Source organism: Prenolepis imparis, unplaced genomic scaffold, assembly GCF_030444845.1.
Source record: "Prenolepis imparis isolate NDT839.2.m4 unplaced genomic scaffold, iyPreImpa1.0 SCAF_2, whole genome shotgun sequence".
NCBI lineage: Eukaryota > Metazoa > Arthropoda > Insecta > Hymenoptera > Formicidae > Prenolepis > Prenolepis imparis.
This window is the reverse complement of record NW_028141160.1, coordinates 15,454,245-15,472,240: the sequence shown is the minus strand read 5'-3', so window position 1 is coordinate 15,472,240 and position 17,996 is coordinate 15,454,245. Positions and strand designations below refer to the sequence as shown.

Here is a 17,996-nt window from a genome sequence, read left to right as displayed (position 1 = left end):
ATCAATTGTCGAAGTACTCTTTGTTTTCATTTCAAATTTTCGCGCTTGTTTAAAAAGTTGAAGCCTTTCACAGAAGATGGCACTATTGACGCTTTTATGTATGATGTAATAACCTCGAAGAAGATATAACCTCTATTTCAGAGTTTGAAGAAGTTATATTTATTATCTTCTAAACTCGCTTATTCGTCAATAAAATCATGTCGCGGTACGATATTTTTCTCATTCTTTATACATCAAATTATATATATTCCTAGATTAAAATAACAATATGTTGACAAGAATGAAATTTTGAAATGTATCAGTTTTCATGCACTTATAATTTTGACATGACATTAAACAATTTTAAACTGTTTTTATTATAATGAAAAGCTTATCGTGATGAAAAGTAGCTGGAAAGAGCTTGCATTCTGTATCTACATAAATTCTTATGTTATTCAAGATAATAAGAACCAAGTGCAAAGATGGTATAATTATTCTTTCAATGATTTCAACAACGCATGTATTTAAAATTATAAGAAGCAAGACGCTTCTCTGAAACGCCGTTTCATTGAAACAATATTTAAATAGTTAACAATAGCTTTATATAAATTACTTTTTTATATATATATATTTCATATATAATTACTTTATATAATTATCTCTTGCAACTTACTATTTCCAGAGTACCAGACCTTCCAGACTTTTCGGCTCTGAAGGGTGGAGGAGAGAGGCCCATGAGCATAGTTCGTCGTATGGGACGCGAAAGGGAACGAATGCTGGGGATGACGGATGAGGAACGTGCCTGGAGGAAGAAATGGCTGGACGCACAAAAGCTTGCTCCCGAGGAGCCGGTGACACCACCTGGTTACTATAAAGAGATGTACAATCCGATTAGGAGATTTTACCAAGCACCTATGAATAAATTTCAAAATCTGATGGAACCGGTTATGGTAACAATGCGTGCATAAGATTATTCAATTGCACTTATAATATATATATATATATATATAAAAAAATAATAATCTTGTCTTTTTACAGGGCTATACGGGTGCGTACGTAACGCGACACATTATAACCAAAACTGCGATGAGTATTGCTGCAATATATTGCATCTATTATCACCTGAAGTATAATCCAATGGTAATAGAAGTTTATTTCGTATACTGAACGCGTACAGTTTTTATCTTAAGATATATATTTTGTATATATTATTTGATTCCCAGAATTGGACAAGACAAGGTGGATGGAAGATCACTGCATCAAGACACCAAATGTTTCCTGATACCAAGGATATGGAGGCTTTATATCGAGTGAAGGGTAATCAATTCTATGTGCATGGTTTCGACAAATCTCCTATATAAATCTTAGAAATACATATACTATATTTCCAATATAGTTATTTAATTAATATTAATCTTGTTAGAAAATACAATGTTATTAATAAACAGTAATGATAGTACAATCTCGTCTGTTTTATAAAATTGAACTCAATTTATTGGTTTATTTTAAGAAATAGAATTCAATTTATTGCTATCATTTAAGATGTGAAATTTTAATTTGTAGTTTTCATTTATCTTTTTGGAATTATATTCTCCTGAGTTCCAAAATTTACTTCTAGAAGTAGAGTAGAGCATCAGGACCAAAATAAAGGTTTCTTTGTCCTGGTTAGTTAATCAATTATTCTACTCCAAGAAGTAAACTTTAAACAATTTTGGAGAGCAAAAAAATTAAATTAAAATTTTAGAGAATTGGTGTTATCGAATTTTAAAATATGTTTCTCCTAATAATTAATGATTTTTCGTCAGTAAATCTCCGTTTAAATATTCCTAAACTAAATTACTTTATTCTTACGCAACAAAGTTTTGCCAAATTAAATTTTTAATTAGTTTTCAGTCGTATTCGAGCATAAATAAAAAATAGACAAAGTCAAAAATAGCTGTAAACTTATAAATAGACAACTCGATTAATTTGATTTGTTGATTTGACAACTCACCCTCTTTTATATATGTCAAATCAAAAGTCTTTCATATCAACAGCTAATGCTTTTCTTTACATATACTTTTTAAATCGATGGCTAGTATCATTTAAATTTAAAATATGAAATTTATTTCTTTGTAGTTAAATTTGCACTTTTTGTTTTTCCTCTCTTTTTCTCCAACTTCTACGTATATATGCTATCTCATTTTTGTTACACCATTCAGTGTACATTAGTGCAGAAAGTTCAGCTTATAAAGAATAAACATATGGTTTCCTAAATAAGGTTAGGATTAGAATGTATATATTTTCTTGTGTGGCGACAACCGGCGACAAATAATTTATTTATTTCATCCTTGAATTAATGTAAAATAGACATTGTTGGAAAAATTAATCTCTGTTCAGAATGGCTGAGACTCCTTTGGGCTTAGGCGAAAAGACATTTATTCTTCACGGAGTCGATGTGAGTGTATTAAATGTTTTCAATATGATCACTGCATTCTGAAATAGCGAATGTTTATTTTTTTAAACTCAATTATCTCCGCTATTCTAAACTAGTTTATCCTATTAATTAGTAATTTCCTTGAAACAGTTTTATTACAAGTATTATTTTATTTTCACAAATTTTTGTTTGTATATTTACTTCTTTATATACTTATTGCTTTCTAATTCCATTGTTTACTTTTGTGTGTGTAATAATAATACACAATGTCATAATTGAATATATTAATTTCAGCTTGATTTGAGAAATGACGGTCGATCTAGGTGTCAGTATCGTTCCATTGAAATAGAAACCAGACTGATGCCACATGCACATGGATCAGCTAGATTACGTCTTGGCAATATTACAGATGTATTAGTCGGTGTAAAACTGGAGATCGACACACCGCATGCCGAAAAGCCGGACGAAGGCAAATTGGACTTTTTTGTAGACTGGTATGCATCTTAGACTTGGATTTTCTATTTTATTTCACTTTATCGAATTCAGTTTTAATATATCATATTTTTATCGTCTCTTTCATAGTTCCGCTAATGCTACACCAGCATTCGAAGGCAAAGGCGGAGACGATTTGGCGACCGAGATAAGCAATGTTCTCTCCATGGCTTATCAGACACCAGATGCCTTTGACTTAAGACAGTTGTGTATAATACCTAATAAGAAGTGTTGGAAAATGTATGTGGATATTTTGGTAAGTGGTTATCAGACGATAGAATGCTGCTGGAAAGTCCACTCTATCTATTATCTTTTGTCTTCTTAGATTCTTCAATGTGGCGGAAATCTATTTGACGCTGTCGGTGCCGCAGTAAAGGCAGCGTTGTACAATACTGAGATTCCAAAGGTAATTGCAGCAACACTCGATGGTGGTGAACCGGATATTCAGATCTCGGATGATCCTTACGATTGTATCAAACTTGATATTACGACATATCCATTGGTAGTAACAGTATGCAAGGTATGTTAATCCTTTGAAGTATTTTTGTTATTGCATTGAATATATTAATATATTCAATGCGATATTGTTATATTATTGAATATATTAATATAGTATTAAAGTATTTTTTTTCTGCTTTTTCTTTAGCATGTGTTTATCTGAAAAATTAAATGAGCTTTTCTTTACATATACATAAGATATTTCTGTAAAAAAATGACGTTATATATTTTTCATATATATAAAAGGAAAAAAAACATTAACATTTATGTCACCTTTTATATATATATTTTATAATCATTAATAACGTAAAAATTCAATATTTAATTAATAGAGATATTAACGTTTTGTCTGAAAAAATGATATTTTCTTCCTTCAACAGATTGGTGACAATTTCGTGATAGATCCAACGTTAGAAGAGGAATCGTGCAGTGCAGTTAGTCTCGTTATGTCCGTAATGCCGAACGGCAAAGTGACGTCTGTAGTCAAGCTGGGATATGGCAGCCTGTTGCCTAACACCTTAATTAAGATGTTGGAGGTGATAAATGGTTTTTTTTTATTCTCATGATTAAAGATGCATACAATCAAGCCCCCGCACTGCCTATTCTCTGCTTCGTTATTATTTCTCTTGCACTATTTTCCCACTGACTTTCTAGATTTGCATAATTATGTGATAACATCCATAGAGTCAGAAAGTGAACTTTCTCTACATGCTAAATGATAGAAAAAGAATAAACAATACAAGGGTTTGATTGTAATGTGGAATTTATATATATATAAAATTTGAAAATCTAAATTTTAAACTTTTGATTTCAATTTTACAGGTAGGAAAAGGTATCAGTCTCAAGTTAAACGAAGTTCTGATAAAAGTATTGGAGGAAGAGGATAAACTCGGTCGGACAAAACCTCTATGTGGCTTTCTTAGATAGTATGCATGTAATATGTTTGTAAATTCTAAAAGGTAAATATATTTTTAAATATAAATATACATTTTAAAAAATTTCCAATTGAATTGATCATTTTGTGCAATAGTTAGCAAACGTCGCACGCGCTTCGCGCAATATTTCTCAAACTTTTTTATAGATTTATATTTTCTTCCGACAGTCCTTTTGTATACGATTTTGTAAAATAGCAGAAATTTTTTCTTTTTTTTTTTTTAATAAACTATAATCCTTGTTTTTGCAAATTTACATGAAGTATAATTTATATGTATATGCGTGATGATAGTAAAGCAATCAATTAATGAAATAATAATGTATTATTGCAAAAAAACATGATAAAGAGTCACTTCTATCAATTCGTGTTACAGCTTGAAAGTTAAATTAATTTCTAATCAAAGTTTTGTAAAAAATGTTTACGCATACACTTTAAATAATTTGCATTATAAATTATTGTATATAATATACAATATTATATATTAATTTTATAAAGAGAATATGCTTTTTTAGAGAAACAATAATGTTTTCGCTTTATTATTTTTGAAATAATTATTTACCGATTTGTTAGAATTATTTTCTTAGTGATATAAAAGTGTTTGAGATACTACACATTGTCCATGGTTTATATTAATGACCAAATATTTTTATTATACATATTCATGTTACGTCTTCGAAGCACGAGGGAAAACGCAGTTGGATCGATCGATATTACATATCGGCATTTCCAATCGTGAAAATTTTAATTACTTATACGCGAATATTGTTATTGTTTCATCGTTGTTTATTATTAACTAGTAATTGTTAATTCTCAGGATACGTTTAGATAATTCAAATTCACATATACATTGCATATTATATATATATATAATTATTAAACGGTATGAAAAAGAGAAGTCTATTTAGAATTCTCTGCGGTGATACTTATCAGGATCGAAGTACGACGTGACTACAACGCGATTATTAAATTTCCGTCCTGTGAGGGTCTGCTGTGCCTTTTGACAATCAATCACGCTATTGAATTCAACAAATACCTGTAACAGAGTAAAAGTATAAGTAATATGCAGATACGCGCATTCATTTTAATATTAAATGTACCTTCCCACATCCGGGTACATCGACACCTTCGATGGGTCTTGGAATTTCCACGGATCGCACAACGCCATATTTGTTGCACTCTTCTTTAATGTCCTCAAGAATATCCTCGTATTCTTCTTCCTCCATTAATTCTTCCGGTGTGACCATATTAAGCAAACAAAGCACCTGAAAGATGTTATACGATTATATAAATCCTCAAATGATAATTTAGTGATTTCTGATAAACTTATTCGAATTGTAGCAAATATTACTTCGGTCGCAGGTCCGCTCGTGCCAACCATCGACAAACCAGGCACTTGAATTTGTACTGGAGCTTGTGCACCTATCATGGGATTCTTGGCACCTACGCTGGCGCGTTGCACAATTAATTTCTTATCACCCAACTGCATTCCGTTCAACCCAGCAATTGCCTGGTCGGTCATCGAGACGTCTACATATTCGCAGAAGGCATATCCTTTGGAGAGACCGGTAGCGGAATCCTTCACTAGATTGAACGCTCTCAGTTGTCCAAAACTCATCAATAGCTCTTTCACCTGTATTATTGAGAAATTATTACTTTCTCGTTCGCATAACACATAATCTTCAAATCTATCGAGTATAGACTATGCAACTCTGACATTAATTAGTCGTACAAAATTTAACAATTAAATGAAGAGTGTAAAAAATTATGTATTATAGAGATATTTATATTCCTTTAAAAAACTTAGAGACTTTTTCATATAATTAGAGATCTTGTATATTTGTAAAGCTAAATATGTATAAATTTATAATTGAGATTTATTAATATAAAAAAAAAATTTCTTTTTTCACATATTAATTGAGATAACTTTTCAGATAATTAATAGCAATCTTTTGCGATAATTAATAACAAAAGATTTAATTGGATCTGTGATAAATTTGTTTCAGAATAATTTGAAATAAAAGTTGCATAGTCTTAATATGAGAAAATGAAATATAAATGCATAGATATGCTTGCGTATCTTTCCTCGATAAGAACTCCTTACACATCGCCTTCGTGTCGGACGAAATAATTTCCGCTCGATTGCGCTTCGGCGTCACTCTTTACATTTTGTTAATTCAAAACACAAAATCTTTAACTTTGATATTCATACTTTTCAATGTAATATATATATACATACATATTGAATTTTTACTTACATATATCTCGATGAGCTAAGGAACTGAAAATAAAACTTTAGATAACAGCATGCTGCTCTCATGATGAGAAATTAAATCTTTTTTTCTTCTTTCCTTTTGTCGTAAAATTAATTCTACATCAAAGTAGTATCAATCACCTAGCAATTTAGCAGAGCAATATGCTTTTATCGATGTAAAATTATTCAAAGGACGCACCATTGGCACAGGAGAACCGAGAACACATCGAGGAAAGGGGTCTACAAAATCGTCGCATAATCCAATGTACGAAGGCATGAGAATGGTATAAGTACTTGCCTCGAGGGACTGGGCTAGCCTCTCCTCAGGCAGTGTGGTATTTTGTCATGTTCGGTAGTAGTAGTAGTAGTAGTAGAAGTAGTGGTAGAAGTAGTGGTAGTGGTAAGCGAATGCTTTTGATCGGCACGACCCTAAGCTAAGAAATGGGGAGAAAGGGTACTGGTATCAGTCCACAGTTTACTATATGAGATGATACGTTTTTCTTTTTTTTTCTTTTACGAATTTTTTTAAACATAGCTATTTGTTGTAAGAATACCGTTATATTCTATTCGATTAAATCATCCAATAAGAAAGATAGCTGTTTCTTTTTTTTAATTATTTTTTACTATTACTATTTCTACTATACTATTCCTTTTTTTTTAACTATTTACGTTTTTCTTTGTTCATTCTTATTTTTACTCAAGAAGTTTTCAATGCATTGATATATTCGACAGTCATTCGTTCGCGGCGACCTGTAAACGTATAACGAGGTACAAGACGAGACCTGCAGTAAAGCCTGAAAAGCCTGTAAAAAGAACAGCTGCAAAAGAGAAAAAGAGATATTCCTGAAAAGAATATATACCGGAGAACTTGGAGCTGTTACCAGATGCACATAAAATTATGTGTTGACCCTGTAATCCCAAAAAGAAAGAAAAGGAAAAAAAAATTCTGCTACATATATAAAAATGTTGATCTTTATGCTTTTCTTGCAGACCTAAAAGAGATCCTTCTTTGCAGCATGTATCATTGCTGCACGAAAGGACGATTCTGTAAATTTCAAAGCGTGGAAAAATATCCAAGGATATAAAAAAATTTTAGAGGAACTTGCTTTAAAATGTCGTAAGTACTTCTATATCCTGCTTATTTTTATCATATGATTCGAAACATGAATGATTGTTTATTTTCTTCGGTTTATTTCCGAACGTAGTCGAGAGACAAAGACCTTCCCCCCCTTCCCTGTTGGCTCTCCTAAAAAAATTGCCTAGAAATTCGTATCTTCGTGATGGACTGGGTCCGCGACGCCTAGAAAGGCTGTAAGAGAGAGAGAGAGAGAGAGAGAGAAAGAGAGAGAGAGAGGATGATCGTCGATGACTGCATACCACCTAAATGCTGTAACGCCACTAATACTTTCCTACACTAAGCAACGTATGCCACATTGGAGCGACGAGATGCGAGGGATGATAAGAGGTTTCGTAGAAAAGTAGAACGAGAAGCAGATTGTCCGAATGTAAAAAAAAAAAAAGTCACGTTCTGAATGATACATCTCTATCTAATAAGGAGCCTAACCGACGCCGAAATATCTTGATGGAAACGCATACATACCTCTGTTGAACTCGAGTAAGACGAGGGTTTCCGGTCGTGTGTATGTATGTGTGAGTGCACTCACCGCTAAATAGCTAAATACCTATATTATAATTTATTCCTTTGAGGGTAACTTACAACGCGACAGGGTTAGCATATGCACATGCCTCCCGTGCTATATATAATAACCCTGTACCGTTGTGATATCACGGAATGCAATTTTTCATTGATCATTGAAGCCAAATCGTTTCCTGATAAAAATGTCACAACATCCGATAGAGCGATGTAATTTGGCAAACTAGCGCGATTGATACGGAATAGGAATTCAATGAAAAAAAAAAAAATTGCATCCAAAGGTGTGCAATAGATAAAATTATTTCACGGTTACCGTGCATACCTGTTCCTCGTTCAAATAATTTGGTAAACCACCAATGAAGATCTTGTGCGGGGAATCTAAAATAGAAAAATACACAAAATGAAAATAAGCGCAGATTAAGCATGATACGGTCGCGAGTGCATTGTTAAATATAAGGAAATGTATGTTAGAACATACCGGGAACCGTACCTGGCACGTTCATGCTTGGATTATCGGTCATTCCCGGCATTGGCTGATAATCATGTGGCCTCCTTATTTTCAAACTCTGTCCTTTGAAATTTATGCCATCAAACGCCATGGCTTGCGTAGTTTCATCTATTGATCGGAACTGTATTTAAAAAGAGAGGAAAAAATTAGAAAGAATATCATAGTTATATTTAAATTACTGATCAAAACTAACGATATCATATATTTATACCATACTTTTAATGATGTAAAAAAAATGATATAAAAAATTGTATCCTGTGTATATATGCGTATGAGTTAATGTTATACCTCCAAAAATGCGAAATTTTTGTCTAAATTAATTTGACACGCCAATACTGGATTTCCAGCGGCTTGCGCGAGTCCAGACAGATGCATCTGTTGATTGAAGAACTCCATCATTTCCTCCTCAGTTACACCAAATGGAATGTTCCCTACATAAAGCCTTCTTGCTTGACGAGTTATAGTGCTACCAACTACAGGTACAGCTGCTTGTGGTGTATCTGCTACAATATTTGCAGGTATTTGTCCAGCAGCTTGCATAGCTTTATACTGTAAAGAGAAAATGTATATGTAAATATAATATTTAAAATAACAAGTCCTGAAGAGGCAAATCCGAATAACACAAAAAATAATGTTACCTGCAAAGGAGTAATATGTTCAAAACCAGGTGGTGGTACATCCCAATATAAAGAAGGTTTTCTTCTTCTAGAGCTACGATTTTTCTTGGGCGAGTTACTTCTCTTTCTATCTCTACGATCCTTGGAGCGAGAACGCGATCGCTTTCTACGATCTCTGCTACGTGATCGATGTCTCCTATCACGATCTCTATCTCGATCTCTATCTTTATCCCGATCCTGTCTGTCACGCTCTAAGAATAAAAACAAATTGAAACATCATTTAATTATATAACAGTAAATATATACAATATTACTATACAATTCTTTAAATAAGAGAATAATAATTTAACAATATTCAATAAAACTAATGAAAGAACAATCTCGCCATTGTTATATCCGCTCTCGGGTTGATTCCAATAGTTTATCATTTGTTATAATATAAAAATTACAAAGGCAAAATTTTATATATACAGTGAAAGTAAATGTATATCTAAATAAGATAAAAGGAAGACCGTTATCACGAAATGCTACGCGAGAGCACATCTTCAACCTGTGTTTACCAATTTGAATATCCAGTCGTTACTTAAACAGATCGGCCGATCGGTTAATAACACAATAATATTTGGACTGTGAGACGCGCGGAATTTTTCTAAACACTCACCTCCGTTGAAATCCTCGCCCATCGTTTACTTCAACAAAATTTTGCTATGTCAACTCCTAAAACAACCTTCCCCTTCCGAAATGGCGTACGAACGAGTGTATAAACGAGTACCACAAAATATATCGAAGCGTAATATTACAAGATAGTAAACTTCGTCGAAGAAATTGAGACCATATTTTAGGGTGCATATGTACTGAATGTTCATTGGTCGAGTGTCACCGAATTTCCCTGCCGAGATTATAGGGATTTTCCTATTCAATGACGAATCGGCGCGTTTGACAGAAAGCAGATGGTTTCAAATGCCGAGTTTCGAGTATATGTATATTACACTTTATGACGTATCCATTATTTTTATTAATTTATTAATTCTAACCTTTATCACACAAATCCAACCGATCATTTATATTTAAATTAAATGATAAGTGAAGGTGAGCAATTTAATAATAAAAATGAAAGGTTTTTATCATAATTGTCTAATAATCTATTTGAGTTTTTTTTAAATATCAAATATTTGCTCATTTCTAGGACTATATCGTACACGTGGATTTAATCTCCAAGTATTTCATGAGACGTTTCAAGAGATAAAGAAGACTTTATTAGTGATTAATTTTTGTATTCGCCGAAGATGCCTGCTCCATGCGAGGACATCATCGAGGACATCGAGGATTTAATCGCTTCGCAAGATATAACACCCAAAGAGAGATATAACTCGAGGAAGCACATCACGATACGACCGAAACGAAGGAGGCAGGTGCAGGAGGAGGAGGTTTTACAACCGTCTGTCTTGTCAAGTGTAATACCTGGCACGCAGACCATCTACGTGAAAACGTGGGGATGTACGCACAATAATTCGGACACCGAGTACATGGCTGGACAGCTGGCAGCGTATGGTTACAATTTGTCCAACGATAAGCTAAAGGCAGATCTATGGCTTCTGAATTCCTGCACCGTCAAGAATCCTGCAGAGGATCAGTTCAGGAATGAAATCGAGCATGGGAAGAAAATAGGCAAACATGTTGTAGTTGCCGGGTATGTTCTTACATGAGAGGAAGAATTTTAGATAAAAGATATATATTCAGGAGGATGTACAATCACAGATATTTTACTTAAGAGAGTTAAAACATCTTTTGAAAAAAATTTTTTTATTTTTAATATTTTTGGAAATTGTGTAGAAATGTGTGACGGAGAACTATTAGTATTCTTATTAGTACTTAATTACTAACGTAATTAAATGTATTAGAATATTTAACATAATCTTATTTGCAAATTATTATCTGATATTTTTATTTAATTGAAAATGTTATAGAATTAATTTATTCTTTGATTTTAAAAATTTCATAAAATTGTACATGAATATATAAATTTATCAATATTAATCAATTCAATAATAAAGCAAGTAACATACAATATATATGAAGATATTATTCAACATTAGATTTCTAATACAAATTAATATATAAGATTTTAATTATATATAAAATTTATATATATAAAACTAATTATATCCTAAATAAATAACTTTATTTACCTTTTACAGATGTGTACCACAAGGTGCTCCGAAATCTTCCTTCCTTCAAGGATTGAGTATAATTGGGGTGCAACAGATCGATCGAGTGGTGGAAGTCGTGGAAGAGACTTTAAAAGGAAATACAGTGAGATTTTTGCAGCAGAAAAAGAATTCCGGTAAGAAAACGGGTGGCGCTTCGTTGAGTCTTCCGAAGGTGCGGCGAAATCCACTCATCGAGATCATAGCCATCAACACGGGTTGCCTGAATCAGTGTACCTATTGCAAAACGAAACACGCGCGAGGAGAACTGGGCAGTTATCAGCCGGAAGATATTGTCGAGCGAGCTAAACAGGCCTTCGAGGAAGGTGTGTGCGAGTTGTGGCTCACGTCGGAAGACACAGGTGCCTACGGCAGAGACATTGGCTTCAGTTTGCCGGAATTACTATGGCGACTGATAGATGTGATCCCGGAAGGTTGTATGATGCGTGTCGGCATGACCAATCCACCATATATCCTCGAGCATCTGGACGAGATGGCCAAGATCTTGCGTCATCCCAGAGTTTACAGCTTCCTGCACATTCCGGTGCAATCCGGCAGCGATCAGGTGCTGGCCGACATGAAACGCGAGTACACGTGCGCCGAGTTCGAGCACACGGTGAATTTCCTGAGCGAGCGAGTGCCGGGACTGACCATCGCTACGGATATTATTTGCGGTTTTCCCACGGAAACGGAAGCGGATTTCGAGCATACAATGGCGCTCTGTCAAAAATATAAGTTTCCGAGCCTCTTCATCAATCAGTTCTTTTCTCGGCCCGGCACTCCCGCCGCTAGGATGCCGAAGGTGCCAACGCAAGAGGTGAAGACCCGGACTAAAAGGTTGTCGGAATTCTTCCAATCGTACGAACCGTACCGGCATAAAGTTGGACTGTTGCAAAAGGTGCTAGTGACGGAGGTGTCGCACGATAAACAACATTACGTAGGACACAACAAGTTCTACGAACAGGTGTTGATTCCCATGGAGGAGAAATATATGGGAAAGATGGTCGACGTGAGAATTATAGAAGCGACGAAGTTCTCCATGAAAGGGGAACCGATTGGTGAAGGCGTATCCCCGGCACTGACCTCTCATTCGCGAGAAATTGTCCTCCCCATAGCATTAAGCGAGACATCATTGAGTTACAAAATAGTGACGATTACGATCTTTTTTGCTATGATTGTTAGGATACTATGGAAATTTCTAACTTAAATATACATAATTTATTTTATGTAGAGAGTTTATATGTTGAATATATTATATGACATTGCATAATACGCAATAAATGTGGAATTTTATATTTGTAGTGATATAGAGACATTTTTCGAATATTTATTCAATATAGATATAAATCTTACACACAATCACCTTTGGATAAAGAAAAAGACATGAGATTATGCAGAAAATACTATATTTAATTGACAATACAGGAACCTACCCTGAAAGGGACTTACAACATTTAATTTAATGTAGACTCACTACAATAATTCTTAGGCACTTCTCTGAACATATTTTCTAAAATCATCTCTAACACGCAAACAGATTTGAAATTCTTCAAATTTAAGATATAATCATAATATGCAGAAAAGATTGAACATTTTTGCATTTTTCATAACATATTTCGAGCAAGTGCATTATAAAACTTCTTATATGCTAAGTATTAAAATATGTTTATTCTTATAAAAATATCGAGATTTTTTTTATTGCTTATCAAGCATTTTATTTGGTATCACTTTCTCCTTACTAAAAAAAAATTGTTTTTAAATATATTTAAAATAACTTAGTCTAATAAACGCATTTGATTGTTGCCAAAATATTTTTTGAGTATTAAAGACGAAATGTTTCAAGATACCAAATGCAAGACATTTCTTATATAAATCGTTTTATCGAGACGAAAAAAAGAGATTGATTATTCAAGTTTTTATTGTATTAGTCTGTGCAAATTGTAATCAAGAATTAATATCAAAATAATTGCATTTTTCTTTTATGGAAATGTTATAACAGTACTTAGTGACGTAGGCGAGCTTGCGAATCGATAAATTCAGTATGTTATATATTGATTAAAATATGAAATATAAAACACGACAATAATATTCGGGTCTTCGAATTAAAATATCAAACGAGTTTGATTTAAAGAAGTAATGACATTAAAACATTCGAAATAAATAATTTAAAAGATTTTAATGAGTATCTTTGTCCACGTATATGTGTATGTGTTCACTCTCGCATGTGCACGCAACCATGCATAATCACGTGTAAATCTCATGGTATTAAGAAGAATTTTCTCACTCGTATTATTTCGTGACACTTTTATGAACGAAGACACATAAGGTGTTTTTACATCTACTTTTTTAGAGAGCATAAAGAGAGCATTAATGAAGTAGATTTATTTGACATTAATGAAGCAAATTCGTTGCTTGTTTTTCTATGCCATAAAGATAATTTTACTGAAACAATGTTAGCCTAAAATATTTATCCTACTTTAATCTTTTTTTCCGAAACACATCCATGAAATGAAATATTATTTTAATTATATAACAAACCTTTTTATATCGTTTTAACAAGAATGTAGCGTAAATAAAATATTATGAGGCTTTGTTCGGTACTGACACGAAATATATTACTATTACGCTCGTTATTTACATACAGTCTTCTTTTCGCATATGCACCGGTACAGAAACAACAATACAAACGAGATGAACGAGATGAACTCGTTTAAAAAATACAAAAGTATAGAGAGACTTAATTAAAGAGAAATAAAAAAAAAGAAAAGAATATACAAATAAAAAAAAACGAAAACAGAATATGGCACCCCATTAAGGGTTTTGCTTGAGGATGAAAGATGCTGAAACATGCTCGCGATCTTTCTTCCTCTCATAATTATATCAGTTTTTAAAATATGGCAATTATTATGGCGCAGGGGAGGGGAGAGGAGGAAAACTTAATCATGGCACAAATGGTAAAACTCTTTGTACCGTCTTCTTGACGTCAGGAAATACGGAGCAAAGAGAAATGTTTTTTTCTTATAAAAATTAAATTTCTCGTTTTTGCATAAAATCTTCAATTAGTTTATCCAACAATTTAAAACGGGAATATTGGAATGTTTCAACATGTTCACATTCATGGAATGATAATTCTCTTGTTGATTATATGATTGTCATTATGCGCTCCATCTTTCCCAACGATTTTTCTTGTTTATTTTCTGCTCTGGCACTAATACTTTCGCACCCTTGTACTTAGCCTTCTGTGTCTCCTACTGCTACGCAATTTCAATACTTTTTAAATGATTCGAGCAAGACGATCAGACGTACGTAAATATAAGCTTGCATTAGAGATAGAAGGACGTGGACTTTTGCAATATCTTTTGCAATTTTCATATAATTTTAACAATTTGAAGAAACAAATTTATAAAAGGAAATAATCATAAATAACATGCAACAAATTTTACGAAATTAGTTTTAAAAAAAGTATCTGATTTTTCTTATGCTAATTGTTCCATTTGCCGCAATGAGTATTGTATGGAAAACAATAATGTATTGATGGAAACCATGTGATAGAATTAATAAAATGTACTGAACATTTTTTTAGAATCATCTCTCAAATAGTTATTGATTTTATCATAAATAATTCATCCTACTTTTTCATTGATCCGTTAAAATAGCTCGATTATGAAGCAGAATCGAAGAAAGAACGAGATACCCTTTTCGCTGAAAGGGTTGGAAACTTAGAAAGCAAACGTCACATCTTGTATGTTTCTAATGTCTTGTGAAAGGTGTTAGATGAATAAGAATCGCGTCCTGATGAACGTCGAGTTCGCGTCGCGATCGTCCTGGCAGTTATCATGTTTTACGGGATGATTCATGCGCGAGGGAAAGAGAAAATGAGAGAAGAGCGGTTTCTGCGGCCGAGCTTCGGCCGCAAGAAACGCGCGCGGAACCGCGATCGACTTTCCTCGGCTTCATTATGGAACCGAGAGCGCAGGGTAAAAAGCGGAATATCCGGGCGGCGCAAAGTGTTTCGCCGGTCCCTCTTACGGGGTTTTACGACCGTTGCTTTTATGGTTTCTCATTTCTTCCTCCCCCTCTCGCATTCTCATTCTCTTCCTTTCTCCATTCTTCGCAGGCAACTCCCTTTAACCGCTAATCCCTTGTTTTCTCGCCCCTTCTATTTCTCTCTTTCTCTCTCATTCTCTGCACGTTTCTTTGCAGAGCCTAGAGCAGAGGTTGTTCTGAGGATCGATGAAGAGGAGGACTGGAGAATGATTCGGTTACACATCCTACCATCATTCGGAAGATTTAGATTATAGTTCGATCATTAACCCACGTAGTGTCAATGAATGGGGCAAATTAGGGTGTTCTCCAATTTTACAACGTTTAAAAAGCATGCATAAACGAAATTTACGATGACGAAACGTACTTGTGCGTGTCACCTTTCTTACCAGATAAAATATTACAGAAAGGCACTGTTAAAACATTTTTTTCAAGCTACAAAGATATATCAATGCAACGATAATGATGATCGAATTGTAACCGAATTCATCTCGATGCACAGATTACATCGCGCAAGTTCTTGCTCGAATAATCTTTGTGCTAACAAGAAACCCTAATTACTTAAATATTAATTTACGTTTGATAATACTTGTATAAAATTACTTTTGATTCTCGACGTCTACAATATATCGCATTTCGTCTTATAATACAATTTTTCTCTCGATATAGAGCCGACGCGACTCCGTAACTGGACTAGTTTTTCTCTCCCCCGAACGCGATCGAAGTCGAATCCGAGGATGTCGCTTTACAATCGTCGCAGATTCCTCTTGCTCTGCCTCGAACCAACGATGAGACGTTTATTATTACGTTTCGTCGGGGTGGCCAATAAAGGTGTCTTGCACGGGCCCGTATGCGGCTTCGACGAGCAAGAGATGCAGAATTCGATGGAGCAACCCTGCCTCGAACAGGTTCCCACGTTCTTCTCGTTGTCCAAACGGCAGGGAAACCTGCATCTCGGACATGGTAGAAGATACTCGCCACTTGCGAGCGTACGACTAGCCTAGAACAAGAGAGAAATCTTTTATTAAAAGAGAAATAAAGTAAAAGATTGATGATTAAAGTAATATATACTCATATTATGTAATAAGGAGATAAGCACGCAAAGTATACAAAGCATGATGTAATATAAATAACTTAATATAAAAATTCTCGATTAGAATATATCTTTTTCTTAATCTTATATGAATATGCCTGTAAATTTTATTTTATTTATATTTTATATAAAATTTTACAAGAAACAAACAACAGATAATTTCTTGAAAATTTAATTTTATATATCTTTTCTCTGATCATACATATATATTTTTAGATTATATATTTTTTGAGGAAATACTTCATTTATATTTTTCTCAATATTTTCCTATATTGGTCCTATTCTTATATCTCCTTTCTCATATCGATTATAATTTCAATTTAATTCTATTTCTTACAATATGTGATAACACTGGCGGATCATTGGGGGGGGGGGGGGGTTTGAAACCCCCCTTGCAAATTAAAGAAAAAACAGATTTGCTGAATTCGTTCAAAAAATATAAGTAAAGAAAAACAAACATTAAAGAGCTATCAACGTCGTTGATCCTGGAATAAAAGCTAATCATGAAACCAAAAATATTAAATAAAATAATTTTGCAAACCCCCCCCCCCCCCCTCCATTATCGACGTCAGGATCCGCTAACAATAAGTATATATACGAATATGTATATATACGAATATCAGTGATAATAATAATTTGTAAATTAGTAATTTTTAATTACAGATAAGATAGAAATTTAAAAAATGTTTAATCGTATTTTAATATAATATAATATATATCTACAAAATACAAATCTATACATCAATACAAATCGATAGATAAAATCTAGCATAATGATCTGATATAGAAGTGTACTCTATATATCATCCCACAATGCTAATGTAGAAATATTAAGAATTTATCCAAAAAACTTATATTTTTTTATTAAAGAAAAATGGCATTTGTCGAAAAAATATTGTAATATTTTTACGTAATGCTACATCATATTTTTTAACACGTCAGCAATATATAATAAATCTTAATTTTATATGTAAATCTAATAAACTAAATATAAATATTTTGAATAGCCATCTTTTAATCTAAAATGACAGAAAAGTTTAAAAATCTAAGAGAATTAAGATTTTTGACGAATCTTCTCTGTTAAAAGTTTTGTAAAAACACGTTAATTTACACATAAGTTTTACTTATGACTGACAGAATAACAAGAAGTATAATTTAAGCCGTAATAAATATAACTAATGAGATTAGCTATGTCAATGCGTAACTTTCTCATCGGAAGATGACTTATTATGATAATGCGAAGTGAAAAGACACAATGAAGCATATATCAATACATGATATGACTTTTAAATGAGACATAAAA

At 33.2% G+C, this 17,996-nt stretch overlaps 5 protein-coding genes across 6 annotated transcripts in view; 3 read left to right on the top strand and 2 right to left on the bottom strand.

Moving 5' to 3' along the window:
• The first annotated feature begins 74 nt into the window (after nucleotides 1-74).
• Nucleotides 75-1,441, top strand: Nd-b17 (NADH dehydrogenase (ubiquinone) B17 subunit). The gene is made up of 4 exons (XM_083056786.1): nucleotides 75-205; nucleotides 662-929; nucleotides 1,018-1,119; nucleotides 1,203-1,441. The coding sequence occupies exons 1-4, from the start codon at nucleotides 198-200 to the stop codon at nucleotides 1,338-1,340; spliced, it is 516 nt and encodes a 171-aa protein (XP_082912912.1). The 5' UTR covers nucleotides 75-197; the 3' UTR covers nucleotides 1,341-1,441.
• An 810-nt stretch (nucleotides 1,442-2,251) lies between these two features.
• Rrp42 (exosome complex component Rrp42) lies at nucleotides 2,252-4,388 on the top strand. The gene is made up of 6 exons (XM_083058609.1): nucleotides 2,252-2,416; nucleotides 2,690-2,889; nucleotides 2,978-3,143; nucleotides 3,213-3,407; nucleotides 3,766-3,921; nucleotides 4,208-4,388. Exons 1-6 carry the CDS (start codon nucleotides 2,360-2,362, stop codon nucleotides 4,310-4,312), a joined length of 879 nt encoding a protein of 292 aa, XP_082914735.1. The 5' UTR covers nucleotides 2,252-2,359; the 3' UTR covers nucleotides 4,313-4,388.
• A 467-nt stretch (nucleotides 4,389-4,855) lies between these two features.
• Nucleotides 4,856-10,129, bottom strand: U2af50 (U2 small nuclear riboprotein auxiliary factor 50). 2 transcript variants are annotated; one of them, XM_083058607.1, is made up of 8 exons: nucleotides 10,011-10,129; nucleotides 9,371-9,600; nucleotides 9,021-9,281; nucleotides 8,703-8,853; nucleotides 8,547-8,602; nucleotides 5,668-5,949; nucleotides 5,417-5,581; nucleotides 4,856-5,352 (listed from the first exon to the last, which is right to left on the bottom strand). In XM_083058607.1, the coding sequence occupies exons 1-8, from the start codon at nucleotides 10,030-10,032 to the stop codon at nucleotides 5,221-5,223; spliced, it is 1,299 nt and encodes a 432-aa protein (XP_082914733.1). In that variant the 5' UTR covers nucleotides 10,033-10,129; the 3' UTR covers nucleotides 4,856-5,220. The 2 variants fall into 2 exon arrangements, with proteins under 2 accessions (XP_082914733.1, XP_082914734.1); XM_083058608.1 differs by having other exon boundaries at nucleotides 4,857-5,352; nucleotides 8,715-8,853.
• A 218-nt stretch (nucleotides 10,130-10,347) lies between these two features.
• Nucleotides 10,348-12,985, top strand: LOC145948964 (threonylcarbamoyladenosine tRNA methylthiotransferase). Its single transcript, XM_083058601.1, has 3 exons — nucleotides 10,348-10,438; nucleotides 10,536-11,039; nucleotides 11,548-12,985. Exons 2-3 carry the CDS (start codon nucleotides 10,636-10,638, stop codon nucleotides 12,761-12,763), a joined length of 1,620 nt encoding a protein of 539 aa, XP_082914727.1. The 5' UTR covers nucleotides 10,348-10,438; nucleotides 10,536-10,635; the 3' UTR covers nucleotides 12,764-12,985.
• A 344-nt stretch (nucleotides 12,986-13,329) lies between these two features.
• The window catches only part of LOC145948966 (uncharacterized), a 44,193-nt gene continuing 39,526 nt past the window's right edge, over nucleotides 13,330-17,996 (bottom strand). Inside the window, exon 2 of the mRNA XM_083058602.1 lies at nucleotides 13,330-16,600. Within this exon, the coding sequence (XP_082914728.1) occupies nucleotides 16,346-16,600 (255 nt within the window). The 3' untranslated portion in view covers nucleotides 13,330-16,345. The remainder of the gene's footprint in view (nucleotides 16,601-17,996) is intronic.